This window comes from Lytechinus variegatus, chromosome 7 (assembly GCF_018143015.1).
Source record: "Lytechinus variegatus isolate NC3 chromosome 7, Lvar_3.0, whole genome shotgun sequence".
Taxonomy (NCBI): domain Eukaryota; kingdom Metazoa; phylum Echinodermata; class Echinoidea; order Temnopleuroida; family Toxopneustidae; genus Lytechinus; species Lytechinus variegatus.
The window spans coordinates 44108607-44122952 of record NC_054746.1 but is presented as its reverse complement, the minus strand read 5'-3'; the positions used below and the strand labels follow the sequence as shown (position 1 = coordinate 44122952).

General features: G+C 35.5%; 1 protein-coding gene across 1 annotated transcript; it reads left to right on the top strand.

Moving 5' to 3' along the window:
* The first annotated feature begins 787 nt into the window (after window positions 1–787).
* On the top strand, window positions 788–14124 carry LOC121419407 (cholesterol 24-hydroxylase-like). Its single transcript, XM_041613861.1, has 13 exons — window positions 788–1248; window positions 2364–2444; window positions 3300–3381; window positions 4727–4887; window positions 5572–5710; window positions 6830–6943; window positions 7496–7730; window positions 8259–8331; window positions 9418–9502; window positions 10088–10198; window positions 10933–11027; window positions 11983–12055; window positions 12444–14124. The coding sequence occupies exons 1-13, from the start codon at window positions 1109–1111 to the stop codon at window positions 12582–12584; spliced, it is 1530 nt and encodes a 509-aa protein (XP_041469795.1). The 5' UTR covers window positions 788–1108; the 3' UTR covers window positions 12585–14124.
* Window positions 14125–14346: the final 222 nt, after the last annotated feature.

The window sequence follows — 14346 nt, the reverse complement described above, 5'->3', positions numbered from 1 at the left end:
TAGTTGTTCTACAATATAATGATAATAATAGTAATAATAATAATAGGCATTTATATAGCGCCATCTATCTCGAAATATTCTATTCCGAGGCGCGTTATTATTATTATTATTATTACCCCGGCTTTAGCTCGAGCTGCCTCTCAGCGCTCATGCATTCAAGGAATTAATCCTGCCGGGTACCCATTCACCTCACCTGGGTCGAGTGCAGCACAATGTGGATAAATTTCTTGCTGAAGGAAATTACGCCATGTCTGGGATTCGAACCCACGACCCTCTGTTTCAAAGTCAGAAGACTTATACCCACTGGGCCACAACGCTCCACATGATCATAGCTCTAATATTGTTATTTTTCATCCTATCCATATGCTCAAAAAAAATATACCGGACATGTTCATGACATCCGTCTGTACTTGCAGAGTGAAAAGGGAAAAATGATAGCCAATTAGAATAGAGCCTGAAGAGGGATGGGCGGAGCCGATCGAGGTGCCAGAAAGCAGGGGGTGAATAAACGGCCTTGCCTTAGAACAAAACGCAGTGTGACTTACACTCATGGGACTTTTTTATATTTGCTAATTGATATTTGCTTTCTTTAATTGGTCCCAAGTAAATTTAGTTTCAATTTTAAGTAGGCCTTGGATCTTAATAATTATAGCCGTAATTTTAGGGTCTACTGGGCATACCGAATTTTAGATTCCAAGACATCTAATTTTCATTTTGGAGCCTTAAACTTTTGAGATGTCAAACTACATGTAGTCTACACAATGATGACATCGCACTGATAAATTTCAACAGTTCCTCGTCTGTACTCTGACCCCTTACTTCGTGTATAGCTACCATAACGCAGATCGCACTGTCTACGTACGTGCAATTGCCTACTAGTATTTCATTATTTACACTCTTTGTGAATTACTGAATCACCTTTTCACTAAAAACCGTTCGCGGGATTGCGAGCATTCGTCCATGTAACATTAGTTGTACAACTTTTATTTTGTTCTTAATTCATGTCGAGTGTCCGACTCATCAGGGTTTCACAAGAGCATGTCCAGAGCGTGAATGGTCTTTGTGGTGTTCATTTAATTTAATTGAAGTCCTCACGATAAGTTACACCATGGGAATGTTTCTCGTGATTGTTGGGTATGTGTTGGCGTTGCTTGCTACGATGCTTGGAATTGGACTGGTTGTTTTCGTGATTTCTATTCTTCGAACAGAGCACAGATATCGTGACTTCCCAGGACCGAAGAGAGATAGGTATATCATCCCTTTTAGCATACACTTGCAGAGTATTATTCAAACGATACGTTGAATTATGATTTCTGCATCAACCAATAACTTAAGTTTTGTAACCTCGATCAATGTGTACATTCATAACCATTTCACCCCCCCCCCATAATGCTTATTTTGTTGTGCATCTTGCGGTATTTTACTCTCAGCCTGTTTTATAAATATGCCTGATGTATATATGTATGGTAATGTAGGGTGCTGTACGTATACCCTATACAGTGCGTATCAAAAAAAAGTTTACACTTAGAAAAAATCCTGTAAAATTATACATTGGTATTATCCTGTGATTTTTCCACATTGTTACATAGGTACAGATCCAATTAAGCAAATGACGATGTAACTGTCGAAAAATATTTCCGTTTGAGCGAGCACCACTTACTTTTGAAAAGTTAGTGAAAAATTATTTGCGCAGAACGTTGAAATAGTTATGCGAATAAAAATAGACCTTAGAACCAGCGGCGTACCCCTGTACCCAGGATTTCCCAAAAGGGAGGCAAATTTTTTGGAGGATATTTCGTCCGCGAAAAAATTTGACAAGCAAAAAAAAGGGTCTTCAACCACAAATAAAGGATTTATTACCAGAAAAAAATGACAAGTGCTAAAAATTCGTCATTAGCCTTATTTTTCACTGGAATCATTATTCAAATTGCTATTTATTACGGTGTGAAAGGGCGGCTAGAGACCCGGATACAAGTGTAAAGGCCGACATTTCACTATATATAGACATGATAGAGGTGTGAATGGTGTAAAAAATAAAATCATTTTATCATGAGGAGGTTACATGTTGATCTCATTTTTTAATGGACTGCTCCATGATAATAATAATAATGAATAAGGAGGTATAGTATTCCTCTTGAGGGGGAGAGGTCATTGTACAATGTGATGAGATGTTAATATGTTTTCTTTCTCATGTTTATCATTTCAATCTCCGATCCAAGTGTTGTCACATATCGGCTTTAGTGACTTAAGTGATAACAAAACAAATCAAGACATATCCAGTTAAAACACCAACTAGATATTCTTTATTTTTATATAATACATGTATATATTAAAAAACGTTCTCTCTCTGTTTTTTTCTTCAGTTTTTTGCTTGGGAACATACTAAGCATCATGGGTACAAAGGAGACTTTGGGTCAGCCATTCGGAATGTTAATGTACACGCTGTGAGTATTTCACTTCAATTCAATTTATATCAAATAGGTGATAGAGCCTTCTCTACCGTTGTCCCTACAATATGGAACTCCTTGCCGTCTTCACTAAAGACTTCCCCCAACATTTTCCTCATTTAAGAAATGTCTCAAACTTACCTATTCTAATTTTTCCGTACGGTTTCCATATAATGTTCATAATTTTGTAGTTATTATTCTTATGTTTCATACTCCCTATTTGTGTTCTGTTATTTTTTCGCTATTTAATGCGCTTTCTATCTGTTGAAAAAGCGCCTTATAAATGAAGTGTATTATTATCATTATATCCAGAAAGGTACAATGATACAACATACAATATCATTTGAACAATAAAAAGAACAGTCATAAACATATACATAAACAAATCAGTATAATGACAAATAGAAAGGATAGGACCAACATGCAGTGGATTTGGGGAATTAGGAAAGACCTATCGAGGCCATTCCCCCTTGGTTTTGTTTTTTGTTAGAAAAATTATTTAATTTTTTTTTTTCAAGATTTATCTATAATTTGTGGGCAAGAGACAAAGAATTTACGTTAGTTAGTTCAGAGTTGATTAAAATTCCTACATTTACAAATAAAGGCTCGAATCGTCGAATCGAATATCCCCCTCGCATAGATAAATGATAATAAGAAAGTGTGTCTCAACAGTTGACCTATCATTATGAATTTCATATAAAGAAATACAACGACCAAAATAAAAACGTATAATGCTATCAATGGTTCACTAAATATCCATACGGCTCATACTCTTCTTTTCATCGTTTTATACAAATGCATTTTGAGAAATGTTATGAAGGCCTATTTTTATGTAATCTTGACATTAAACAGAACTCTTGAACATGGACCTGTATTCTGGATGCGTATTTTTTCCCGAGCTCACATTATCGCTTCTGTTCCTGAAGTTGTGAAGGTACGATTCTAGTTTAACAATTTATATTTCTGTTTTATTTTAGTAAATTTTATTACTAGTGCATATAGTTGATATACTCGTGGGTTTTCGCTTTTAATCATCGATAATATTATGAAATGAAAAATACGTTTAATTTTTGTCTCGCCTGCATAGCAGAACGAGACTATAAGCACCGATTTTCCTACGGCGGCGTCTTAACCAAGGTTAAGTTTTTACAACGTCATCATGAAACTTTAACATATAGGTAATCAAGTATTACTGAATATCTGCATGGGTTTCAGGTCACATGACCAAGGTCAAAGGTCATTATGGTCAATGAACTTAGACCATGTTGGGGAATTCATGGACCCCTACGAAAAACAGCATGTGCTGATAGGGTGTTCCATCCCACAAGTGGTAAATAAATAAATGTAAAAAAAATCAGTATCGAAATCTTAACCGAGGTTAAGTTTTTGAAATGTTGTCATAACTTAGAAGGTATGGACCTAAAAGACATAAACATAAGGGTATTAACTTATCACTGAAGATCCTGCCTGGGTTTAAAGTCACTTGAGCAAGGTCAAAGGTCACTAAGGGTCAACGAACTTTGAGAGCAATAAAGTATCCCTGAACATCCTGTGCGAGTTTCAGGTCACATGACCAAGTTCAAAGGTCATTTAGGGTCAACTAACTTTGATAATGTTGGTGGTATTTGTGGAACTTTCACCATAAGTTTAAAAGTTTATGGATCGAGTTCATAAAACTTGGACATCGAGTAACCATGTATCCTGTGTGCGTTTCAGGGCACATGAATAATGGTCATCTATATAAGGTCAATGAAATTTGGCCGTATTGTGGGTATTTTTTGAATTGGCATCACAACTTAGACACATGATTATGGTCAAAGGTCATGTTGGGTCAATTGACATGGTATTTTATTATCATAGAGTGTTTTCATGATCAACATGATTTCTAAGCATGAGGCTCTCTTCATTCCCACCTGTCATATTTGGATGGTCAAGTGCAAGTGACAAGAATTTCAGATGAAGTTTGAATAGTTGCTTTGTGAAATTTTTCGTTAAATAATTTTCTGAATTATCCCATGTAGTCTTTAACATCCTATGATGGATTAATAAGGATTCAGGGATGCAAATGTTTCGAAATGATACGCGTATCGTTAAGATAATAAGGATTGGACATTGAATATCGGGAAAGGATTTTGCTGTATCAATATGCCGCTCGACCAAAAAAGGGGTAGGGTTGGAAGTGTGTCTCGGAGTAGATTATATCTATTTATATGACGCTTTGTAAACATCATAAATGCATATTGTAATTAGTATAATATATTTACCTATGTTAATGACAGGAATTGCTTCTGAATAGCCGTCATATAAAGCCGCTGAGATTCTATCATCACTTTCAGTACATGTTTGGGACTCGTTTCATGGGCACAGGTCTGGTGTCGGAAATTAACCACGAGAAATGGTTTCATAAGCGTGCCATTATTAATCCTGCATTCAGGCGAAAGTGAGTTGACTTATATTTATTCACCATATTCACCTTTTATTTCCTTTAAAATTTCCATGTTTCATGTCTTGCACGTCTCACCGAGGAACGGAATGCTTGTCCGAAGCGATGTTTGGATTTGTCAACTTTTATGACAAGTTTTGCAAACGATTCCGAATGTGTGTGTCATCGAAAGCTATTTACATACTGTTTTAAACCGGAATTGAATAATATTTGCTTAAACGCAATTTTTTCACGCTGATTCGAACTGTTTTAAACAGGAAATTAATATTTTTTGCTTAAACGCAAATTTTTCACGCAGAGCCGATTGTGGTCGCAAGCAGTTGCCAATCAAACATATCTTTATTGACTGTGTCTTACAACCTGTTGCAATGAATTACAGATGTTTTTACAACCATGAGCAATTGTTTGCGCGAAAAAAAGAGAGTCGAAGAGAGACTTTGAACGTATTGAAATATTTTCCCCGAAAAATATTTAGGTCATTAAGAACTGTTTAATACAACTTTCATGCAACCTAAGTTATAATTTTGTTTATATATTTTTTACAAGCCCTATCGAAATCCCATTTTTGCGACGTTTGCAAGCATCTCCATATACCCCATTATGGTAATCATTTAAAATCATCCGTAATATGATTTGCTGGAGAGTGTAATAACTTGTCTGTGCTTTATATTTTTAAACTAGATATTTAATTGGTATGATGGAGAAATTCAACTCTGAGTCTGAGAACCTTTGTGAGCATCTCGTTAGTAAAGCTGACGGACAGACAGAAGTAGAAATGCTTGACGAATTCAACAATGTCACTCTTGACGTCATCGCAAACGTTAGTACTTATAGATTACAAGAGGGAAGTTGGCTGGGGGCGTGGAGTTGACTACGCCAAGCGATCAACTCGATGGAGTCCGATAATAGCCCCAATGCAGTTATTTACCGCGATCCAGGTCTGCCTAATCGAGTATATTCTGTTTACCTACCTGTGGAACATGTCCAAAAATATTGTAGGAAGATTTGTAAGAAATTTATTTTTATATGAAAAATATATCCAAGGGCAGATCTAACCTTTGCCATGGGGTGATAATTTCATTCCCACTTACCATTGACCGCTCGAAGAGCTATAAGCTCGTGTTTTTTAATTATACCCATCTCTTTATTTGCAACACATTTGTTAGTAATCTTATTTTTCTTTAATCTCTTATCTTCCTTTTTATCTCATATCTTTGTCTCCTGTCCTTCTCCCTTTATCATTAGTATTATTTTTTTGAGGGGTGATGTCAAAGGGGAGGGGGCGGCCACTTGGCCCCCTGCATCCACATATGAGTGGAAGCAAATAGTTGATGTCTATAAATTAATTAATGTTTGATAACAGGGTTTTGGAATATCTGAATGCATGATTCACCTTCCTTTTGTAAAAGCAGTATCATAAACAACTTGTCCGATTTTGTTAAATGAATTATATAAATGTGTATTTGACATGTTTGATTTATGAGAGAAAACGATACAAGCATGTCTACAAAAAAAAACTCACAACAGATTGACTCTGATTCCCTTGCCAGTTTGAACGACGCCCATCTATCACTTTTACATACCATGATACACAATAAGTTCATATCAGCTTTAGATCACTTCGACTGTGAAAATAATGTACCCTCGCGTATCCTATATTGTGTTCGAAAGGACATTGTTGTTACCAAGTCTTATTTCAGGATCTTAGTTTAACAGGCTAAGTCAAGCAAGTAAACAATTAAGCGTATGTCTCTGTGTTTCGTTGATTCCATTTGTTTACCATTTGATATTAGTATTTGAAAATATTACAAAAATTAACAAATGTAACAAAGTCTTGATAGACGAATTAATACCTCCTTGGTAATACATAATAGTTTATAATGAAGAAAGCAAAATCTTCCCTTTTGTGTGCTAACTGGTCTCCTAATTTGTTGTGCAGGTAGCATTCAGTATGCCAACAGGGGCAATAGGAGACCCAAGTTGCCCCTTTCCAGCTGCTTTCAATGCGTGTTTGAGAGGAATGCAAACTATGATAGAACAACCATTTCATATGGTAAGTATAAGGACATTGAGTGGGATACCTTGGGTTAATGAACTGCCTCTAACAACTATGGTTGTCGGGGTATGACGAGGCAAGCCACTTTAATGAATAGCAATATACAGAAAAGATAGAGAGAAGCCACCGAATACTTGATAGGGAACACTTTCCTTCAAAAATGGAAATAAAGTATTTTCTATATTATACACTTTTTCTGGATTTTCTTATTCTTGTGATTTAGTTTCAAGAAAACTTGTGGGAGGCAACAACCTGCAATACCCCCTTCGTCTGCCTACAGTCATGTTGGCACCAAGTTGTGTGCACATATTTACCTTATGTTAAAATAGCGAAAAACGTGTTTTTAAACAAATGAGGCATCTTACTAGAATAATGTTGAAGGAGTCATGATTCGATCTTTTAATATTCCTTTCTAGTTTCGTTGCTCACATCAAGAGCAGTGATCGGCCCTCAATGAAGTCCGAGTTCAAGTGTATTAATAATAATATTGTAGTCGATTATCCTCCCCACGTTATACTGACAAGATTACATTTTTATGTGTATCAAAAGTATGACCCACGAAGCAAGACCAGGAAAGTACGGAACGAATCGCGAGAGGCAGTGAATTTCGTTCGAGAGACTGGTCGACAGCATATCAAAGAACGAATTGAAGCTCGTCAAAGAGGTGATCATGTACCTCATGATATACTCAATGTGATACTCGATTGCGCCAACGATCTAGTGGATGACAAAGACTTTACGATGGAGAATATGGTTGATGAATTTACTACAATCTTCGCAGCAGGTAAAAAAATTACGTCGATGATTATTTAACTTACAAAGTATCAGGGGTGGATCCAAGGTTTCATCAATGGGTGAGGGGCCAACAGACTTTGGTTGAATTTATTCACAGCTTCTTTGAAAACATGTTTTAGCTTTTAAAAATGGAGGACGCAAAAGAAGAAGAAGAAGAAGGAGAAGAAGAAGAAGAAAACGAAGTAGAATAATAAGAAGATGATGATGATGATGATTAAAAAGAAGGATGAGGAGGAGAAAATGTGGAAGCATTTCAGACCCACCAAGATATCGTCTTGATGCAAGCGACAACGAAAAGCAGCCCTGTAACTGTGTAAGGCAGGTTCCAACGGTATAAGCCAGACACGTGCTCCCTGCAGCCTCTATGCCACCCTTCCTCTTAAAGACATATCTGTCATGGAATAGATTCAAGAGCCTGTTTTTCTTCTTTTTTGAAGTTCAATTTCGTTTGACTCTTTCAGCTCAATTAATGCTGATATCCATACCTACATGTCTTGTTTGTTTTGTTTCATCGTAGGTCAAGAAACGACGAGCGACTTGCTTTCATTTACCATCCAACAGCTTGGTAGAAATCCAGAAGTAGCTAAGAAGTAAGTCTGTTCCTTTCCAAATCAATAAATCGGTATATAATATTCAATTTTCTTCGCTAAAAAAAAACACATTTAGCAATAAATGAGAACATTGATTCTGTAGCATTGTCAACAGATCATCGAACGTAATCCGCCTGACCACCGCGGTACACAAAAGTGGTGCAAGATATTCCTTGAGACTTGTAAACAAAAGAAAAAATGTAGACAAAATGCCATAATAAGATTTTGATTAGAATTTGAACCAAAGCGTAGATTGTTTTCCATTACTTTTTGAAAAATACCGTGCTTACGTCAAGTTATTTTAACCCTCTTCCAATTACCAGTAAACACCATTTACCTTCTTTGTCGAGTTTGAGTGGCCCTCTGCCCTCAAAAGAGTACATTCTTAGATATTAAATAGATCGTTTTCATCTGATATAATGTATTTTTAACGAGCAATTGTGGCTCATATTTTTGTGCGCTGAAGTTCGCTAAACGTACGCCCTCCCAAGTTCAAAAGGGTTTTGTGTGCTTTGTTTTTTAATTGTTCGCTATGTGCAACAGATATGTTCAAAGCAAACTTGTAGTTACAAGTTTTGGCTGCCTTACTGTGTATATCCTAAATGATTTTTTTTCTTGCAATACCATATGCATTGCACGGAAGTCATTTATGTGAAAATGACGATGGAGGTAGATCGAGCTGAAAGCTCAAAGAAAGTGTTTTAATCGAGCCTTGGTGATTGGATCTCCTTGATGATCGGCCAGTTATTTTTCAATTCGCTCGTAGATCGAGCAGAAAGCTTAAAGAAATCAACCGAGCATTAATTGGTGATTGGAGCTCCTCAATGATAGGCCAAGTTATTTTTCAATTCGCGCGTTCAGTGATAAGTTATTGAGACTATAATGGAGGTAGATCGAGCAGAAAGCTTAAAGAAATCAACCGAGCCTTGGTGATTGGAGCTTCTTAATGATAGGCCAGTTATTTTTCAATTCGTTCGTTCAGTGACAAGTCAGTGATGGCCCTTGTTTAAGTGCTGTTTTTTTTTCTATCGGTAAATGGATATAGTAATATATTATGAATTGAGTACATTTTGTTGTTCATTTCAGACTTCAGGCAGAAGTCGACGAAGTTTTAGGTCAGAAATCTTACATCGAGTACGAAGATTTGGCTAAACTCGAATACATGATGATGGTACGTATAATCACACCACGTATTGGAATATGAACCGTTTGTACCTTTCAGTTTTCTAGTAGTTTGGCTTATGGTCATGCTTATCACTGATCTATACATGGGTCATATTGGTCAGGATGGTAAAACTCGTGTAAATTATGTATAAACAGATCTTGTGTTTCATCAATTCCACCCTTTCTGCATCTCTATTACCTCCCTGCAATGTGAACATTTTAAAAGGAGCTGCAAGAGCTTATTCTAGGGGATATTTCACGAAGACAAACAAAACGCTGACCATCTTCATAAAAATCGAACGAGAAATAGTAAAGTTGGAGGTATGCATTATTTTGGTGAAACGGTTATATATATGTCCTCGTAAATCTGAAGTGACCAAATCGATTACGTGGCACTTTAATATTCTTTTTACGTTTTATATAAAATTATTTATTCAATTGCTTTTCTCCAAGAATGGAAAATAGTGTTGATTTGCTGTGTAAGAAAAACATTGCTGTTGATTTTACTAGCTTCTTTACAAAACGAAAGCACTATTTAACTGTATGAGTAGGTCGATAAAGTTAAATTAATAATATTCATTCAAACTTCAAGGTTTTCAAGGAGACGCTGAGACTCTATCCCCCTGTTATAGGGACTACTCGTGTCACTGCGCATCCGATCAAGTATAAAGATCTCACTATTCCTGCTGGCGTTGAGGTGTCCGTAAGTATATTCACAATCATATCATAATTGTGGAATAGGTAATGCACGACTTAAAGTATGATTATATTATATTTTATCTATCTTTATGACAAATAGAATGACATAGTGTTGTGTGAATAATGGACAATGATAAATGTGTAAGCAGAATTAAATGAGGAGTATTACTAGAACCTTCTGATTATACCATGAATTAGAAAGTTTATTCTCACTTGGCCAGTCTCTACCTGGTCACAGGTATTTGCACCACCATGACCACTGTAAATAATAGAACCAGCTAATCCTCTAAGTCATATATCAGGGCCCAATCTTACAAAGAGTTACGATTGATCCGATCAATCGCAACTATGGACGGCCAGCAACGTCAACATGTATTATGTTCAAAATATTTTCTAGCTATGATGTATATTCATGCATTCATTGTTTTCTTGAAAATTCAATGTGCTTCTCTTTGCTTACAAAGAACATTGTACAAATTTCCTGTAGAAAAAAAATTATGACACTGATGGATTTCCATAGAATTACGATTGATTGGATCAATTGTAACTCTTACAGGGCCATGGTGTGTTAGAGTTTATGTAATGTTATTACTACATTCTTCAAAATTACCCCTTTGCATGTTTCTATACGGAGCTTTTGCGTAGAAAAATATCAAGTTCTTCTATTATTTAAACGATGCTCAATAAATAATAAGATTATATTTTTGGTATTCTTCTCAAACACCATTCTTTAAACAGGTTCTCCATTCAGTTATGGCGAGGATGGAAGAATATTTCGATGATCCACTCCTGTTTAATCCTGATCGCTTCAAACCAAGAGAAGATGATAAACTGTAAGTAAAAGTTTTTATTATCATTATTATTACTATTTCTATTTGCAAAATCTTATGATATGCTCTTTGACGATATTGCGACACAAGTTCTCGAATATTTGGTGTTACTTGACATGATTTAGGAAGCGTGGTACTGGCCATTAAAATTCCAAATAGCCGATGCTTTTATGGTCTTAACGATGACTGTCCAAATAACTTGATCAGTTTGAAATGCATACAAAACAGCAATATTCTAACATATACCATAAACAAATTAAAAGTTTATTGTTTGGTATAATCCAGTCCATTGCCTTTTTGGATGACATACTCAACAAAAGATGAGTGTGCCGACTAGGAAAGGCAATGCACAATGGTCATCCCCACCCAACCATAAATTATTTTTGTCATTTAATAAGTGTCAGTCTCCTCTCCTTCAAGTCTGCCATTATCATGTTACATTCATTCATTCATTGCCTTTTATGCTTTATCTGAATTGTATTTACTTTTAAATGTTTAGCCTTTTTAATGTATTTTACTATGGTTTTTAACCATGTATTTATAGTGCCAACACCAACTTGTAAACATGATTTTTCAGCTCCTGCTGTGTTTTTCATGTGTGATTGTTGACATGTTTGATTATCAATAAAGACCATTTTTTGATTTAATTGAAATGTGCTGGTTTAGATGACTTTCCAATGTATATAATCACTCATATACGTTGGTACACAGCGTATGTTATTAGGTCAAAGTTACATAACTTATCATTGCTTTTAATAAAATACATTGAACTATTTTAATTGAATGGTGCATATAGCTACTTACTCGAATTTAATACACAGGATTCGTGTTACAGTAGACGTGATAAACTGTAATCAGTAATATCAGGTGGTTCATGATTTACTCTTAAAACTTTAACACATTTTCAGAAGTTGATCCGATTTTAGACCAATTCCTTTTTTGCTCTCCTTATATTCAGACCAAGGCACATCTATGCATTCTTTCCTTTTTCAATTGGACAACGATCTTGCATCGGTCAGCAATTTGCCCTGGTAAGCTTACAGAAATCAGGTTTCTCTGAAAGATAAAACATGAACATTATGAAAAATGTTTCTATTTTAGTTATTCGAATGAACCCCGCGAATCGCGGGCATGACGTACCTTTTTATTTGTAGTGATCCTGTTTTCAACTTGTCGTTTTTAATTCCATGCAGTCTACCACAACTCATTTATGAATCATTTTATGAAATCATTTATTTTCTTTAACTAACCAATTAATAGAGAAAATTATATAAAACAATCTTTTGATATTCTTATGGAGTCGTACAGAGTATGATAAGAGACGGATATCCTCCTTTGTTAAAGTGCCCCCAGTAATCTTCACTCTTGACCAAGTCATACTATAAGGTTATCGATATTTTTTTGTCTCTTCTCATTTAGATTGAAGCAAGGGTAATCCTGGGTAAACTGCTTCAGCGGTTTGAATTTCATTTTAACCAGTCTCAGCGCACTGTCATACTTGATGAACTCACCCTGAAACCGTTGGATAAATGCAAGAATTACTTGACTCTCAGGGTTTGAATGTCACTCTGCACCAACTGAAGAGTTGAAATCACGTGATGATGTTTCACTCTCTAGTTTCAGAGGCATAATTGACACAATGCTGTTGGACTGACTGAATTCGGACACCAAACTTTAAACTCAGCCCTGATGATGATGAGGAGGAGGATAACAATGATGGTGGTGGTAGTGGTCCACAACATTTATATTGCGCCTATTTGGAGCCTGACTGGTACAACAAAAGTAGAGCTTCAACCCTTAATAATTACCTTATACTTTAGCATGAGTAATGATACTCATCATCAGCATAATTAAGCCTATATTTTGCTAGGTGAATACCTGAAGGGTCCTACACTTGGATCTTGAATGATAACCAACATACTATTCATCTGGACAAAGTTAAGAATCTTTTAATTGTGATGGCTTGACTCGAAGTATCCATGTTTCACGGTAGAAGTTTTTCGGACAAAATTTAGTTGATAATCATCAGACAGTGAATCATGCCATAAAGCTTTAGGAATCCCCCACCCCCATACCCACCCCACCGAAAAATAAGACTTTGAATCAAGTAAAACGAATGACGATTATGAAAGTACTGTTTCATTGAAGTATAAAGATACGATCGACAAGGTATTTTTTTTTGCACTTCCGTGTTATCCTCTGCATAATATTTGTTCGTTTTACTTGGGAATTATGGATCATAGCAGACCGAAACGAATCACTTTATGATAGGAAATTGAAAGGAGATGTTTTGCGATGGAGTAAACATCTGTATTACAAAGAAATATAGCCTTGTTTAAATAGAATACACGACTAACGGGTAAAATGAATAGTATACTATGTGAACTATTTTGGTATGATTTTGTTCGCAATAGACATTTGTTTAATAGGATTCTTAGCATTTGCCATTTTGCCTACTATATTCTACAACCGTGGTTCTCTAAAATATTTTGTTCTGTATGTTAGTATCGTATTTGTCATTTGTTTTTTTTTCCAACGTAACATTTAATGTTTTAGTTGTTGAATGAAATGATGAGAACATGACATGAATTTTCATGTTTTTTTTTTCATTTCCATATATGACCTTCTGGTAACTTTATTCTAACAAATTATATCGAAGAAACCTCCACAAACAATAGTAAAGAATTATTGCAAAAATATATGTAATGAAAATTAATGAACAATCATAAAATATTCATCTTTACCCAATTATTGCATATTAATCCAATGGCGTCTTTTTACAAGGTATACAAATATTGTCATAATTGTAATAACAATCAGTATACTTACTATAAATAAAATACATGTATATCTGTGATAAAGTTTGTTTTGAGTTAGTACATTAATAATCTTGCCAGTGACAAGCCTTCGTCAACGGGTAATCATGGAAATAAAGTTTTCATTTACAGACGAAGTAGTAGCAAATTGAATAAATTGTATTTTCATTAAAAAGTAGCGATTCCTTAGTTTTCTGGCAGAGAGTGAGGTTTTAGAACGCAATTTTGCAACGTGAATGTTTCTGTACAATGTGTAAGCAATTAAACATGTTAATAATCTACTAAAAATAATGATTCAATGTTGAATTTTTCTCTTTTTATTCAAATCAAGTTATTGTTGGGGTGGACTTGTCCTTTAAAAAATCTCGCCATCCGTTGGAAAACGCTATGCATCCGTTGTGTACTCATTGCATACGTCTTTCAAGTGCTCTATCCATCGAGCATCCGTCATGGACCTGGAAAGCGGGCAGCAGGGGTGCTGGGGTTCTGAAACACCCCCAAGATTT

Coding starts and splice junctions, on each gene's coding strand:
- LOC121419407 (XM_041613861.1), top strand. CDS start 1,109: ATGGGAATGTTTCTCGTGATTGTTGGGTATGTGTTGGCGTTGCTTGCT. Junction 3,382..4,726: donor CTGTTCCTGAAGTTGTGAAG/GTACGATTCTAG, acceptor TGTTAATGACAG/GAATTGCTTCTGAATAGCCG. Junction 6,944..7,495: donor TAGAACAACCATTTCATATG/GTAAGTATAAGG, acceptor GTGTATCAAAAG/TATGACCCACGAAGCAAGAC.